This window comes from Trachinotus anak, unplaced genomic scaffold, assembly GCF_046630095.1.
Source record: "Trachinotus anak isolate AG129_WGS33_773 ecotype Australia unplaced genomic scaffold, CSIRO_AGI_Tana_v1 ptg000025l, whole genome shotgun sequence".
NCBI classification, from domain to species: domain Eukaryota; kingdom Metazoa; phylum Chordata; class Actinopteri; order Carangiformes; family Carangidae; genus Trachinotus; species Trachinotus anak.
The window spans coordinates 18,493,806-18,510,288 of NW_027273876.1; the positions used below are offsets into that span (position 1 = coordinate 18,493,806).

Consider the following 16,483-nt stretch of genomic DNA (forward strand, 5'->3'; position numbering starts at 1 on the left):
AATTAAATTTTGTTTCCCTGTATGTATGTGTGTGGTAATAACAATAAAGCTGAACTTGAACTTTACTATTTTCAATGTCACTGACAGATTGGAAAACAAGCACTGGTCCTGTAGTATGAACCAATCAAACTAGTCAAGTCAAACCTCTCTCAAATCTATGGCCACACCAACTAATAACAACTTCATCATTTTAAATGTCAATAATGAACCTTGGAACTCAACACATAATGTTTTCTTTCTATCGTCACTACCAAGAGCACTGTCTTTTGCTATCATTATCTTTGACTAGTAATCAATTGAATGGAAAACAATGATCTGATTATTTGATACAAGACCCAGCAAAAACCATAATTTCAATCATTTTTATATTTTTTTTCAGGAAAAATGAAAGGCAAAAAATGATCATTCCAACTGAAACTGTGACTCATATCGCAATAGCAATATGATTTTTTTGCATGTCATTCAGCCCTGATATCTTTGAACTATTTTTGGGGTTTGCTAATTTAAACATGTTCTGTCAACATCTCATACTGACAACATGCATTGAAACTGTGTACTGTACCTGCTTTCTGTTTGATGGCCTCCCTGAGGATCTGATCACAGGGAACCATCACACCCAGGTCGATCACTCTGAAAGAGAACAAACACCCCAAATTAATTTCTTCGATACAACTGATGTATTTATTCTAAATAATGTCAGGTCCCTCTGTGCCTGGCTAAGACCTGAATCAGTGCCACAGGCAACTGAGACACTTAGTGGTGCAGGACAAATGGTGTAGGACAAATAACAAATCCATCAGAATCAATCAATCAATGTATAATGTCCATTTCTGTATAAGATGAACATTGAACAATCCTTTTAGTGATTATAACTGCAGATTGCTCTTCATTACAGAATCTACAGTTAGTGTTAAAATTTGTGAGTTTCAGTGTCCTTCACAATAAGAGCAGTTTGTATTAGATCAAAAGCTTGTGCTGGCATGCACACACCTTTGTGATTTTTAACAGCAATGACGCATTTTGTGTGCAGAGCCTAACTGGCAGTAGAAAATGACAAATAGCTGTGTCAGGTGTAAAATTAAATAAGTGGATAAGTGAACAAGTCTAGACTCTTTGGATCCATGGATGCCTCCACTGTAAGACATCCTAAGTCATTACGTTGCAACACTAATGCTATTATGTGGTCCCGAGATTTAACTAACATTGTGCTCAGTCACAGTGTCAAGTAAATGTCATATAACAGATATAATATCACCATATGCCCCAATCATTTATTAAATGTTTGCATGAACACCAGGTGATGTTACAGCTGAACTGTCTATGAGCAGTTTGGTTTGTTTGCATGCTACTTCAGCTTACACAGTAATGTCGCCAGAGATGGGCAATTAGTGTTCACCATTATGAAACAGCCTACTGAGAATGCAAACTTTGGTGCTGTCACTAATCTATCAATATTAACTACATCATTTACTTTTGTGTGTGATAAATAGTGGAGATTTCATCAATTCAGCCCATCCTTTGAATGGCTTGTAAACATAATCATCTGCGCTTAGCTTCTTCAATGACGGTATTCTGTAAAGATGAAGGCTATTGTATTCTTAGTCTGACATCCAACAGCACAACAAAACTGCATTGACATAACCATGACGTCCACTCCAAATTGCTCTATATTACAGAATGTAACACACACACACACACACACACACACAGCAAATTAGTGCCATTAAACAGCAGTTATAGTGTTGGGTTGGTCCCCAGGGCCTGGCAACAAATCAACACTGCCTCTTTACTCCCATAATGCATTGCTGTGCCCTATGAGAGATCAAAAGGCAGTCTGAGGTGAACTGGTTAATTCTCTAAACTGTTCAGTGAAATACTATCAGTGCCACATGCACTGCAACCCAAAGGAGCTGTATGTGAGAACCTCAGAGTCCAGCAGCTGATGATGTGATGAGTTAGAACAGAAAGCTGTGATTCTATGTGGAGGCTCCTGGTGTTCACTCATACACCGTAAACAACAGCAGACTGACAAAGTCTGCCTTGTGAGTGGTTGTTTTTAAATGTTGATTCCAGTCAGTGACGAATATATTTGCTGTTATTAACAATGCATTGTGAGTTAAGTGCAGCTGACAGACTGAATGTACTGGGAAGGGTGTGGTGGAAAAAGAACCTAATGCTTTGTGAATTATTTCAGATTGTAAACCATTCAGACTGAACAAACCAGTTTTACCTGAAGTTGTTACAACCCAGCACCACACCTACAATGTTCTTGCCAATATCATGGACATCTCCCTTCACAGTAGCCAGAACTATGGTGCCCTGATAGGGATCCTGCAGTGAAAGGAGAGAACATTAGAGGAAGTGGAGGGTCAAAGATGAGACTGAACAGGCTGTTTTCTATTTGTGTATGATGTCATTTGTTTCTACAGGGTGCACATTTAATTTATTCAGAAAAAGCTCTTTTCACACTTCCTAAGTCTAGATTTGCTAAATGTGTGACTGTGTATTTGCTGTCATGGCTGTGGAAGGAACTACTGCTCACTTCTGTCTCCTAAAAACACAGAAATTAATTTTTATAATCTCAGATGACACTCTTTTATTCACCTAATAATTTTTCTTTGGTTATACTTTTTACTGTATAATCTCATTACTGTCTATGTTCTCTGTTTATGCAGGTTATAATGCACATTGATCACACAGATCCCTTATGAAAACACATTCTGAAATCTTTATGGAAATATCTTCATATCCAGTTGATACTGACAATCTCTTCAGTTGACCCTGATGACATCATCATCTCCTCCCTCTCCTTCTCCATGAAAGGAATCAGATAGCCCACCGCCTTCTTCATAACACGAGCTGACTTGATCACCTGCGGACACTCAAACACTTGCAACTTCAGTTCATCATTGGTTTTGTTAGTAGTTTTAAAATTCTGAAATAAAGTGGTTTGTTTAATCCAAAGAGTGGGATCTGAGAGACCTCTGTCTGATGGACTTTCCTTACCCTTAATTTTATAGTAAATCCTAGTTACAAAAAGTGTCATAGAAGAAGAGGACTGAAAATCTGGGAATATAAAACAGTGTCGACATCCAGGTGTTCAAAGGTCTATTCTATTCCATTCTATTTTCTCCAAAACACTGGAAATAGCAACAAAATATTTAATTAGAGCCTCATTATTAAAATCAGCTATTTTATCTCATCACAAACATAATGACAAAAATGTCAGAGATATATATCTAGAAACAATGTCAACATATCTTGGACCAAGTCTTTAAAACTCAAAACCAAATGTTTGTTCTGTGTACTTAAAGAGTGAATATGGACAATTTTATCATTGTTAGAGCTCTCTTAACCCTCAATATGAATATTGGTGTCACGTCAAAAATCCTGTATCAGTTGTAGACTAATGTAAATCCAGCTTGAGGAGAACACACCATGGTTAAGCAGTCAACCAAAGAAAGAGCGGAACAAAACAAACAATCATGATCCAGGACACGTTGATGGAAAAAGTGAAAAACACCAATGCAAAAAAAAGGAGTGGAATTAGTATCATCCTACCTGTGGCAGGAACATCTTCCCAGCTCCGAAGAGATCTCCCACTACCTTCATGCCGTTCATAAGGGGGCCTTCGATGATGTGAAGGGGTCGAGTGTAGCGGTCAACCTGAGCGCGACACTCCTCCACATCCTCCACTACATACTTCTCAATTCCCTGCACAGCAACAGCACAGCGCAGAGCGTCACAGAGGAGTAGAGGTGAAAACGTGTTTACGACAACAGCTGTAGGACTAATATGTGACTGACTTTTACTGACATTTGAAATGAGTGATATTTGTGATATTAACAAGTTGAGTGAAAGCACACAGAGGCGAAGCAAAAACCCTGAGCTAAAATCATTTCTGTTTGAGAGCCAATACATTAGTGATTGAAATGAGTTGATTCAAAGCACAGAGAGCACTTACAAACACATTGATCCTACATGTGTCCATCCATTTGCTCAGCCAAGGACTGAACCTCTCTCTAACTTTCTTTTTTCATTTGTTACACAGATATTTTGGCACTTTTCATGTGAACAACCAAGTGTAAAACTGTGAATATCTCCAATGAAAGCTTGTCTGAAACTGTGTTATCTCCATATTTACAGTGTATTCAGAAAGTATTCAGACCCCTTCACTTTTTTCACATTTTCTAATCTAATCATTAGATATCATACCTTGATTAGAGCATACTCCAGTCTCTCCTCCACACTTCCTTCTCTCCATTCGTCTGTCTGAACCACCTTCTTCCCTCCTTTCACATTGTTCTGTTAACAAGAGCAGTAAAGTCAACACTTGCTCACCAATCTAACGCAACATCAGTTCAGTGTACTGTCCATGTGTGTACCTGTGCGTATGCCAGTAGTTTCTCAGTGGCTTCAGCGTCTCTGTTCCAGATGAGGTTTTCACACAGTAGCAGCAGCTCTTTATCGATGTCATCATACACCGGCAGGTTTCCAGCATTCACTATCCCCATATCCATACCATCCTGGGACAGGAGAGTGTGTTATTTACAGACAAGCTTCCTACTGTACTACAATCTCATAGAAAAATCATTGGTGGACTCATATTTTCATAGCTTTAGCCATTTTTCCCATGGCCACAAAAATTGCATTCACAAAGTTCATTAAACTGTCCCTCGTAAACGTCTGTCAATCTCTGTACTGCACAGTTTTCCTGTTCAGTTCAGGTGAACTCACTTTCAATTTGTTACTTCTGTTTCTTGACTAATCTGACCCTGTCACCATGTCCCAAGATCTCAGCTATTACAATGTTAAATCTGTCAACAGTGAGGTGTGTGGCTTGAAAGTTGTGTGTTAGTGTTTACCTTGATAGCGTGGTAAAGAAATGCTCCATGCATAGCTTCTCTGATGGCCTCCATCCCTCTGAAGGAGAAGGAGAGGTTGGACAGACCTCCGCTCACCCTGGCTCTTGGTAAGGTCTCCTACGCACACACAGACACACACAGACACACACACACACGTATGATACAGTCAAACTGGATCTAAGGTTATGGTGTAATTACTATGGAAAAAGAGTCACAATCTACAATCTTTGTGATATTTTGCAATATCTTTTTTACTGTAGCAAGTCAGCAGAATAAAAGAAGAATAAAAAATCATTTCAAAAGTTTAAAAGTATTAATTTTATTTTTCTCCCTATATATGACTTAATGTAAATGCTGTTTGTTAGCATGCCTCTTATAGTTGGTGTACAGCAGTTAGTAGTTTGCTAAACTTTAACCATTTTGTGTGAAGGTATTGGGAGGGATGGATACAACTGCAGATTCTCACAAATATTGTGGTGATTGGTTGAATTTGCATTATTTCTTCTTGTGAGTGACCATGACATTACCTTGATAAGCTTGGTAGCCATGATGAAGTTAATAGCATAATCATTGTGTTCCTCCATGCCCGTACCGATGGTGAGGATATTGGGGTCAAAGATGATGTCATTGGGGTCAAATCCCACTTTGCTGACCAGCAGCCCATAGGCTCGAGTGCAGATCTCAACTTTGCGGTCTGTATCTGTGGCCTAGAGACGACAGAACACTGGTCAGCATGCAAGTTTGAGTTTGTGTGTGACAGGGTGTTTGTCTCCTCACCTGTCCTTCCTCGTCGAAGGCCATGACCACCACAGCAGCTCCATAGCGCTTCACAGTGGCAGCTCTGAGTAGGAACTCCTCTTCTCCCTCCTTCAGACTGATACTGTTAACTATACACTTCCCCTGACAGCACTTCAACCCAGCCTCGATCACAGAGAAGTTAGAGGAGTCAATACATAGAGGAACCTATGGAGTAGAAGGAGAGGCTCAGTCTCTGTTTTACTGAGCAGGTTCATTTACAGGCTAGTTATTGAGATGTTCATGTGCATTTTCAGGTAAAAACAAAAAGGAAAATAAAATGTAACAACTGAAGTTGATGGAGAACGCTGTGAAAGAAGAGGTGAAGTAAAAAAAATTGTTAACAAGTTATAAATATCAAGACTCTGCTGCAAGTTTGTAATTGTGTGATGTTAATGTGAGATGTTGTGAGTCACAAAACAAATACCAGTTTTTTACTGGTCTGTCCATCATCATATTAACACAGGCAGCAGCTTTGGGCTGTTACACACTAATCTGTACCTGCAGGCGCTGTCTGATACAGCATTTCACCTCATTCATTCATACAGTCCATATCAAAGCACGTTGAGGAGTGCAGTGATTTGCAGACATTTACATCAGGAGCTTATTATCCACAGCCTGTCATTACTATCTTAACTGCTTTGATGATCAGTTAGTCTTCATTCAAGGACAAAATCCAGTGAATTCTGACCTCAGGTTCAAATACTCCACATGATCATCCTCAGCTCAGCTAAAATCTGTAAATCTATACATTTTGTGTTTTTCTAAGACAAACTGTGACATTATTACAACTGTCAGGTTGTAAATCATTTCTTCTGAAACATTCACTGGATATTAATCTGTAAACAAACAGAAAAATCTGTGGGAAGCCTTCTACAGCTCTTTTACTGCTGCTGTGTTTTTAATGTCACACATGAATGTTTCTGGCTTCACTGGATTCAAATGGAGGCTCTGCTCTTTATTTATCTGTTGCCATGGTGAATCATAGTATCAGAGCTCTATTGCTCATCACAGCAGCAACTACAGTGCTTCATCTGTGTCTACACAGATGCCTTCAGGCACAGCGTTGAGTGCAGGTCACCTGGGTGCTGGCAGCGCTCAGAAGCCAAGACAAAAGCACTGTAAAACTGAAGAAAACAGACCAGAAGACTAAACATATGCATTTGTTCATGTTTACATGTGTGTAGTTTGAGTAAAATGCGAGTTGTTACAGTCTGTGTAGACAGCAGGATCAATTAAAAGAGAAGTGTATCTGCTCCATCAAAAGTGCGTGAGGCGGACAACTGAAGAAGTGTAAGGCTTTCTGTGTAGATACACCGTTATATTCTGGATCTGTCAACTTTGCTTGTGCAGTTGCACACATTTGTTTCTTTCTGTTCAGTGTCTTGCTGCATGACACCCTGTTCATTTGTACAGTATTTCTGTCCTTGAAACAAAATTATTAAATGGTCAAGTATACTTTCATTATATTTTCAGTAGCATATGATTCTGTAATATTCAATATTGCAGTATACCCAATATAATATAGTAACATGGCCAAAATTGGGTGTTCATTTCCACTGCCTTTAAATCCTACCCGCGCAATGTCAGGCTCAGAGGCAATGAGGTTACAAAATCGAGCCATGGCTGTTGGCCCCTCCAACATGCCCTCATCCATGTTTATATCCAGGACCTGAGCTCCCATCTCTACCTGGGCCTTAGCAATACTTAGAGCCTCCTGAAAAACAAAGAGGGAAGCACTTACCAAATAAACAGAGAAATGCAATATTGACTTGCTTGTGATTTGACTGCAATCTCTCAAATAAAGGAATAAATAATTGTTTCTCAAATCCTGTCTCACCTCATAGTTTCCTGCCATGATCAACTTGGCAAACTTGCGTGACCCAGCTACGTTGCATCGCTCGCCAATGTTCACGAAGTTGGTATAAGGGCCAATCCTGAACGGCTCTAAACCTTTAAATCAAACAGACATTTTGTCATCATATTCTGTATTTTGGATAAGAAGTGAACTGGTGGAGTGAAGGAGCTCTCTATTTTTTTTTATTTTAAATATAAAACTATGAAAAAACATACTCCCATGCCTGGATGTAGATTTTAATTGGTTTATATATTTAAAGCATGTGATTGCACCAGTCATGAAGGGATGTACATTCTCAAATAAAAGCCAATATCCAAATAATAGCGGACTATTAAATGACAGCCAGAGGTTTATTGTGCACCAACAATTAAAGGCAGGTTGTTATTGGATGATTAACTGGGAAAAAAATATTGGAGGGTAAAATTACCTGTACAGTGAAGGCTCATACGATAAATTCAGTATAATGTACATTTCTGCAATTCAAATTCCATCAGTAAAGCAACAGATTCATTCACACTCGTCACTCTGTTGCTACGAGTTTCTCTTTTTTGACCCAAGTACTGTTTTATGTTAAGCGACTATAAATAAACTTCCACAGGCTTTTAATAAGAAACAACAGAGAAGGAAGTGATCTGTTTTGTTGAAAAAAACTTGGGAACCAGTTTGACAGAAACAATCAACTCAAGGTCTAATTAGTAGCTGTTTCTGGAGCAAATAGCAGTATGTTATGGTTTTCATTAATTGACAGAGACTTTTTCCTCATTAATTATGCTTGATAATTTCCTGAATGAGCTAGTATGTGGACACTGAGTTAAGTTCTTTGTCAAAACCGCATTTGTCAAACCACACTATACTGAAGTCATCAAAAGCAGGTACACATGGAGGTTTTAAATCTGCATTAACAGCAAGTAACAACAGGAAGGTCTCAGCAAGTGGAGGCTCCAAACAAAAAAAAATTATAAAAAATATGTATATGAAAAAAAAAAAATTAAAAAAAGAATTCATAGCCATAGAACCTCACACACTAAGGTCTGTCTTTAACATAAGCCGGTAAATAAATAAATCACTGCCTCAATTCGCTGTTTTTACATTCATCATCAACCCCAGTAACCAGGATTTTACTAGTTTAAACAGGAGTTACTGAAAACTTTATTCACATGTATTAGTATCTGTCTTTCAACCAATTTTCACAGCAGACTTCGCAGATGGTAACAGGAGGTTTTCATACCTGAGAGCAGCAAGTAGTCTTGATAAATGTCAGCAGCAGGAGCTCTTGGCTGGCAGTTTGTAACTGCTTCACATATGGCTCTGTAGGAGCAGGAAAGAGGAAGGGAAAAATATTTTTTAATCTTCAAAATGGTATGAAACTTAAGATGAAAGTGTACTTGTCAGAAACATGGCAGTGACCTGATGTGCCCTGGAGTGGTCCCACAACAGCCTCCCACAATATTCACTAGTCCATCTTTAGCAAACTCCTGTAGACAGAAGATACAAAAACTTAGTTAATTTTGAATTTAACTTTTATTTAACCAGGATGGTCTTTTGAGACAAATATCTCTTTTTTGAGACAAACAAGTTATGTAACAAAGAAAAGAACAGATTAAAGCAAATTATGATATCCTTGACTTGAAGTTTATAATAATTCAAAGTAGGAAAATATGTTTATTTTCTTTCTTTTCTGAGAGTGAGAGGATGGACATCAATCTCATGTCTGTGCATGATGTACTGAGCTAGAGTCTGAACATGGTTAGCCTAGGTTAGCATAAAGGCTAACTTAAAACTGTCTGTTTTACATTTCTGTTTTTGTCCTGATTAAGTAAAAGAGATGTGACAAGCTAGTTAGTGATCTTTACTTGTGTTGGTAGGTGTATTACATTTTATGTAATCCTGCTGATAAACCAACAGGTGAAAACATAACCTTGGCAGTGGTGACCAGTGTATTGGAGGCACAATGTAAAACTACACCCAGCAAAAGAAAATGTCTATATTCACCAAAAATAAAGAGTCCAGACTTCAACAAAGAATACCACCCTTCGGGGATTTAGCAATAAACAACAAAAAATTTGTCCAGTTTAGTTTCTTCAATCTGTCCTGAGTAAACCCTCCTCCCAAACGAATCAATACAAGATCTCTGACAGAATTTCAGTTCTGTTCAGTCCAGTTCTTCTCCCACAAGTTATCTTCACAATCAACCAATAAAGGATCTGACAAGAAAATAAAGGGGGTGGATTACTGTGGTGGATGCCAGAATCCCATTGGCAGAACAAGGGAGGTGTGAATTGAACATATATATTAAAAGAAAAAAAACATTATCTATAATAGGATCTTCACAGCAGCAGCAACTTGACCATTTCATTTTCCTCCATTGAGCAATTGCGCTCACCTAATCACTGAACAGAAGTGGGGAGGGGTGAAGCATTGGCCCAAGCAGGTTTTGTGTTTCTCACGCTGCTGCGCATCTTCAAGGTTTCGAGCTTTAACTGTGTCGACCCAGGAACTACTTTCTCATCCCACTCTCAGAAAGAAAGCAAAAAAAGAGCAGTTTGAACGGTATCTGTTAATGTTTTGGAGGTGGATTATCTGAAAGTGTTTTCTTTGTTTAATCTGCTTTTGTGGTATTTTGTCTTTAGGTTTGACATTACAGAGCATGGGCAGAAAAAAAGACCTCCAGTAAAGCATACAAGAAGGCTCCTTGTATAGCATTAATAGTAGAATAGAACAGAACCTTTAAACTGGAGGCTGTTACTTGTGGAGTTTCATCATAGTCTCCGAATGTGTTGGGAAGACCTATCAGTAAAGATAACACACACAGAGATCATGACATCACATTACACAATACAGCCTAAACTGTGTCAAAGGTGGTAAATCTGCTTAGAAATACCAGCAGAATCTTTTCAACCGTGTGAAAATGTTCAGTTTGAGGCTGTAGTTTGTCTTGGTGGGAGAACACGGGAACACAGGCCTGCATTTTATTGAAAGCTGTTTCTAGGAGTGCTAAAATGGTAACATAGCATGCACTCATTTTTATAAGTCTCAGTACATACATGGAAATATAAAGTAGATCATGCATTTAATTTGAAGAGCTGTTTACCATACTGAGGTCAGTGTAATTTTATATGGAGCCTCGTGTGTGCCAGTTGCTTTCTTATAGACTTTTGCAATGTTGAATTACAATGAATTGATAAAATATTACTTAAAAAAAGATGTAATTAATCTATTAATTACAGTGATGCAATAGTAAACTCAAAGTAAAAAAAAAAATTAAATCAAGTAGTATAATTAAATTATTGTTCTTATTCTGTTGATGATCAACTGTTTCAGCCCTGTACTTTGTTGAAGATGTATTGTAGTGAGTGTAGGTTACCTGCATTGGGATAACAGATAATGAAAGCTGTGGTGCTTTTTCCAATGGCCTCAATGAATGGTCTCATCTCTGTCGCCCCCAGGGCACAGTTGAGACCAATACTGCAACACAGAGAGGGAGAAAACCAGTGAGAGACTGGACTTAAGACCAAGACTGCAACACAGAGAGGCCAAAACCAGTAAGAGACTGAACTACCGACCAGTATTGCAATACAGAGAGGGAAAAAAACAGGATTTTATTCTAGTAACAGAACACTATTGTCACGACTCTAATAACATGACATAGTAACTGTAGTTAGGTATGAGGTACAGTAACTCACCATAGTGGTTTAGCATGGGATAGACTCACTACAAAGGCCTCTCCAGTCTGACCAGACAAAGTTCGCCCACTCCGGTCAACAATGGTCCCTGAGATCTAGATAATGAGTGGGACAAGAGTTTAGCTCAACTAAACCTGAGAGAACACATTAATGCTTGGTTAGCCCCAAAATAGCTGAGATAAATGTCAATCCTCATTTTTTTTTTTTTTAAATTTCATTTTTGATGAAAAATTGGTCAGACAATTGATTTTTAAGCCACACGTTGATAAATGAAAATGAGGAAAATGTGGTCTGAATATGATAAAAAAAAAAATATTTTAAAACATACAAATATAGGTTTTCTTTCATAGCTGCTTTCAAACAGCAGGTCGATGGCAAACAAGGCAGCCTGTAGGAGGAAAAATAAATAATTAGACACACCAATCCCTACACATAAAACAGGTTACATAATCTTCTAACAGCAACTTTAAATTAGATTTATAACTTGTCCACTGAAATTACTAATTTGTAATTTGCCGGCAGGTATCTATTAAAATTGTATATCACAGGCCACCTCATACAGAGCTGTGGTAAAAAAGATATAAGCATATGTAAACTATGCCTGATACAAAGAACTGCACGTATACAGCATTTTTTTAATGTGGCAAAATGTACACTGTACGTTACACTTTAATTAATAACTAGATTATAATCTAATTTAAATCTGATTTTTTTTTTTTTTGCTGTGTAATCATCAGGAAATTAAACTGACAGAAACAACGCCACATATTGTAAATGTGCTCCCGTTACTATACAGGTTTGAACCCGCTTAATGTTTTGTAATATTGTGGTATGATTATTAGGGCTGTTAAAGTTAACGTGATAATAACAAGTTAAAGCAAATTCCTTTGAACACCACAAATTTTGTTGACACGCAATCAACGCACACACATTCTGTGATTATGACCTTTGGCCCTCCCCCATAGTTTGGGAAATCAGGAAGCGATGCAGCAGTAACATTGTGGATCTAAAGCAGAAACAAACATTCTCGAGCAGAAACAAATAAAGAAAAGGGTCTTTTGAATGGCAAGTTAAACAAAATTTGTTTGAATTTATTTTTTGTATTTTTGATCCCACTTCGAAGAAGGGGATGTTTTTGTGAGCCTTATTTTCCCCCCATGTGAGTTTAGACACAGTTATGAGTGAGAATATTTGCTTGAAGTGTGCAGGATCCTGGGAATGTTTGTTATGTTTTTGCATATTTTTTGAGCCTGTAGTACCTTTGAGGTTATTCTAGAGAATATAAAGTATTTTTCCTTGTTTTGGATTGTTGCAATAATAATAAACAATCATTACATAAAGCAAGCATATTTTTCCACTCCCATGTTGATAAGAGTATCAAAAACGTAAAAAAGAAATATCCCGTTAATTTACAACAGAAAAAAAAATGTGTGATTAACTTGCGATTAATTGTGAGCTAACAATGCACAGCCCTAATGATTATATTAATTACTCAAGATTTTCAAGGTGCTTAGAAAACTAATCTAACAAAATACATTAAATTAACTGATTAACATTTTACACCAGTTATAGGAGGCTACCTTAGCGTTGGCAGTGTCAAAGATCGTTTCAACCAGCAGGATGTCTGCTCCTCCATCTAATAAACCTCTGACCTGCTCTGTGTAGGCTTCTACTAGCTCATCAAACGCTGGGGAAGAAAAACACACACACACACACACACACACACACACACACACACACACACACACTGTAAATTACATTGCTGTAACCATTTGTTGGCGTCATTCAGCAGGCCTTTCATAACAGATATTTTGACTTGTCATAGTAGGAAAAGCACAGGTAACATTAGCAATGGCTGAAGATGCTCACAAACGTCATGTATAGATATTTGCTAAGCCACATGTTGATGAATTGAAATTGAAGATTTTCTGTTACAGATGTGAGATCAGAGATTCTGCTCTTCTAATGTATAGAATATATATAATATATATAATAGAACATTAGAAACAGGTTTTCAGATGTTTTTAATAGGTTAAAGGTAACTGAAGGAGGGGAAAACTCAGTCAACAGAAAGCCAGTCACAGGAGGGTCAAAAGGTCATGTAAACAACTAACCACCAGATGACCATTATCAGAGATACCCTGACATTTAAACACAGCCAGTGACAAACGCAACGTTGTGGTCACCTGGTGGGTAAAGGTTAAATTTGATAGTTTACCTATTATGCGTCTATTTTACTTTTCAGGATGGCTGCCAGATGGGTATTGCCCCTATATAATCCCTTGTATGTCCGAAGGCCTCATCACTGCTCCTTTTTTTAAATATAACTTTACAGTAGCCACAGTTAAAGGTTGTTAAATGTAAGACTTTTTAATAGATTACAGAATGAACTTTCATACCCTGCTTCATGCTTATTTTGCCCAAACTCTGAAAGTATGATGGAAACCAGTATGGACCATATGACCTAAAATTATTTATTTTCTGTAAATTAAATGTAAAACTTTTTAATACCTCCTAAGACCTTCAGGGAGATTAATCAAATGTTTAAGACTTTCCAGGACCTGCACATATCCTGAAAAAGCACAAAGACATAATAAAAGGGGTCAGTCATCTTACTGATGTTCCTGAAGTCCGGTCTCTCCACAGATGGCGATACAGACAGGGTTTTATTGGTGGGACCCACTGCCCCGGCCACGTAGCGTTTACAACCTTATAACACACACAGGTTACAGTTGAAGTTAAGTACACAAGGAATTCACCTGAGAGACTGTAATACTAAAAATTCAGCTTACCAGTTTGTTTGGTGATTTCATCAGCTGCCCTCCTCGCCAGCGCAGCCGATGCCCTGTTGAGATGATAAGCCTGCACCACAAACACAACACCACCAAAAGCAACAGAGGTTTATGTTTTTAAAGAAGATAAATGAGCATGTGACAAACTACCTTATCAAATTTTTTATGACTATCTTGAACCGGTCTTATCTGGTCACTAGATGCAAAAATCTAAAAGTAAAACTAGGCACACACAGCAGAGATGAGTAATACAATGAAGACAAATAACTGGTCACACAAAGTCTCCCCATTTAATATTCATAACCAGTACGTAAACATGTATTAAATGGTTTATAGCACACTATCATGTAGTAGTTTAATTCAGTGGAGTATTTGTCAACAAGTATAACTAGCCTGACAATTTATATTATTACTGCCAACTGTATCTTACCATATTATACATAGTCATTGTCATTCTTTATATGTTTCTGTTTGGCTAGCAGTTATTCCAAACACACCGACTATCTCAACCAACCAACTCGCAAATGTACACCCCATTAACAAAATGAACAACATACATCTTGTAAGATCTACCCAGCGTGACATCAGGTTTTCGTCTTTACTTAAACCCAACTTAATGTCAACATCCCAGACTCCACCATCCAGCTAGGCCAGCTAACATGTCACTGTACAGACAGAGCAAGCATCTGTGCACCAAAAGAATAACCATCTTCAACACCCCCTTGAGTCAGGCTGTTGTCTCACCATCCCTCAAAGCCACCACAGCCATAACTCTGCCAAAGAAGTCAGCCCCCATCCTGCGTAAGAGACTCCTCCCGCATGAAGTACTTTGACAGACTAGTCATGCACCACATAAAATTCATTCTTCCTCCCACCTTGGACCATTATCAGTTTGCATTTTGTGCCAAACGTTCCTTTGATGACCTAATCTCCTCTGCCCTCCACTTAGACCTCACTCACCTGAATATGAAAGGCTCTTATGAGACAATACTGTCCATAGATTTCAGTTCAGTATTCCACACCATCATCCCTCAGCAGATGATAAGGAAACTGGACCTGCAGGGCCTGAACAGCTAATTGTCCAACTGGACACTAGACTTTCTCACTGAGAGTCAGTAAGGATCAACAATAACACATAGAGCACCACCACACTGAACAAGGGGGCTCCTCGAGGATGCATGTTCAGTCCCCTGCTCTTCACCCTGCTGACCCATGCTTGTGCACCAAATTACATTTGCAACCACTTTGCTGAAGGCACAACTGTGGCGGGTCTCATCAGTAACAATGAGGAATCGAACTACAAAAATGAAGTGAACCAACCAGCCAAAATAGACAATCTCTCCCTCAGTGTAGGGAAACAAAAGAGATTGTTATTTGCTTCAGAAGAGCCCACACCAACACACAACATCCCCCAATGACCATCAATGGTACTGTTGTGTGGCAGGTGAGCAGCACCAAATTCTTGGGTGTGTACATCACCAAGGACTTCTCCTTGACTGACTGCATCACTGGCCTAGAAAGCCCAGCAGCATCTCTACCTCCTCCAGAAACTAAAAAGAGCAATGGCCCCAGCACCCATCATGTGCTCCTTCTGCCGACATATCACTGAGAGCAACCAGACCAGTACAGCTGCTGCATCAGCTACACTGCCTCCAAACTCAAGACCCAGAACCCCTCCCTGCTTTGACATTTAAAACATCTCCTGCCATCATATATGCCTTGTACATACAGCAGAATTGACAATAAAGTCGACTTTGGCTGCCCACAGGAAGCATTATACTTACTTACAACTACATTTTGGTGTTAGAGATCATATTTTTCCCCATTCTGATGTTTGACGTGAACATTAACTGAAGCTCCTGACCTGTAGCTGCAGGATTTTATGCATTACATTGCTGCACAACTGGCTGATTAGACAATTGTATGAATACACAACTGGCTGATTAGACACAACTGGCTGATTAGACAATTGTATGAATAGGTGTACAGGTGTTTCTAATAAACTGGTCGGTAAGTAAGTTTATTAGTTATAAGTTATTTATAATATTATAAAACTGGGTTATGAAACTAGGTAATACATTACTGTATGATTATTAGCTAATTTAATACAGATGTTTTGATTATGTGTTATATACCTGACACCAATTGAGCCAAAACAATTATAAAATACTTTGAAATGGAGATAACAGCAAGGGCACAGAACTAGGTGAAGAGTGTACAGCTGTTTTCTTAAAAGTGGGGCGATTCATCAGCGGTTTATGAGTTCACACCAGTCAGTCTGTGTACTTGACCTTTGTTTCTACAACTAAGTAACTGCATGAGAAGTCCACTCTGGTTTAGCACTGTCAACATCATACCATGTGCTCCAGTCCATAGTCTGCCTGAGCGATGGAAGTACTGCTGAATGTGTTGGTCTCTATGATATCCGCACCAGCCTGCAGGTACTCCTTTATACAGAGGAGAGCATAGGTTACATACATCCAAAACAGA

The 16,483-nt window shown here is 38.5% G+C and overlaps 1 protein-coding gene across 4 annotated transcripts in view; it reads right to left on the reverse strand.

Annotated features, from left to right (window-relative positions):
• Positions 1 to 16,483, reverse strand: part of mtr (5-methyltetrahydrofolate-homocysteine methyltransferase) — a 33,873-nt gene that overhangs the window by 14,905 nt on the left and 2,485 nt on the right. For 3 of the 4 annotated variants that reach the window (XM_071462596.1, XM_071462597.1, XM_071462598.1), the window contains exons 3-23: positions 16,351 to 16,440; positions 13,994 to 14,063; positions 13,818 to 13,910; positions 12,782 to 12,888; positions 11,530 to 11,589; positions 11,202 to 11,296; positions 10,883 to 10,983; positions 10,244 to 10,305; positions 8,926 to 8,993; positions 8,747 to 8,826; positions 7,501 to 7,613; positions 7,237 to 7,377; positions 5,643 to 5,828; positions 5,393 to 5,572; positions 4,866 to 4,982; positions 4,386 to 4,526; positions 4,216 to 4,305; positions 3,562 to 3,714; positions 2,765 to 2,872; positions 2,231 to 2,331; positions 563 to 630 (exon numbers count right to left, since the gene is read on the reverse strand). In XM_071462596.1, the coding sequence (XP_071318697.1) occupies positions 563 to 630; positions 2,231 to 2,331; positions 2,765 to 2,872; positions 3,562 to 3,714; positions 4,216 to 4,305; positions 4,386 to 4,526; positions 4,866 to 4,982; positions 5,393 to 5,572; positions 5,643 to 5,828; positions 7,237 to 7,377; positions 7,501 to 7,613; positions 8,747 to 8,826; positions 8,926 to 8,993; positions 10,244 to 10,305; positions 10,883 to 10,983; positions 11,202 to 11,296; positions 11,530 to 11,589; positions 12,782 to 12,888; positions 13,818 to 13,910; positions 13,994 to 14,063; positions 16,351 to 16,440 (2,224 nt within the window). Of the gene's footprint in view, positions 1 to 562; positions 631 to 2,230; positions 2,332 to 2,764; positions 2,873 to 3,561; positions 3,715 to 4,215; positions 4,306 to 4,385; positions 4,527 to 4,865; positions 4,983 to 5,392; positions 5,573 to 5,642; positions 5,829 to 7,236; positions 7,378 to 7,500; positions 7,614 to 8,746; positions 8,827 to 8,925; positions 8,994 to 9,901; positions 10,224 to 10,243; positions 10,306 to 10,882; positions 10,984 to 11,201; positions 11,297 to 11,529; positions 11,590 to 12,781; positions 12,889 to 13,817; positions 13,911 to 13,993; positions 14,064 to 16,350; positions 16,441 to 16,483 lie in introns of those variants that run through there. The other variant, XM_071462599.1, reaches the window with a different exon arrangement.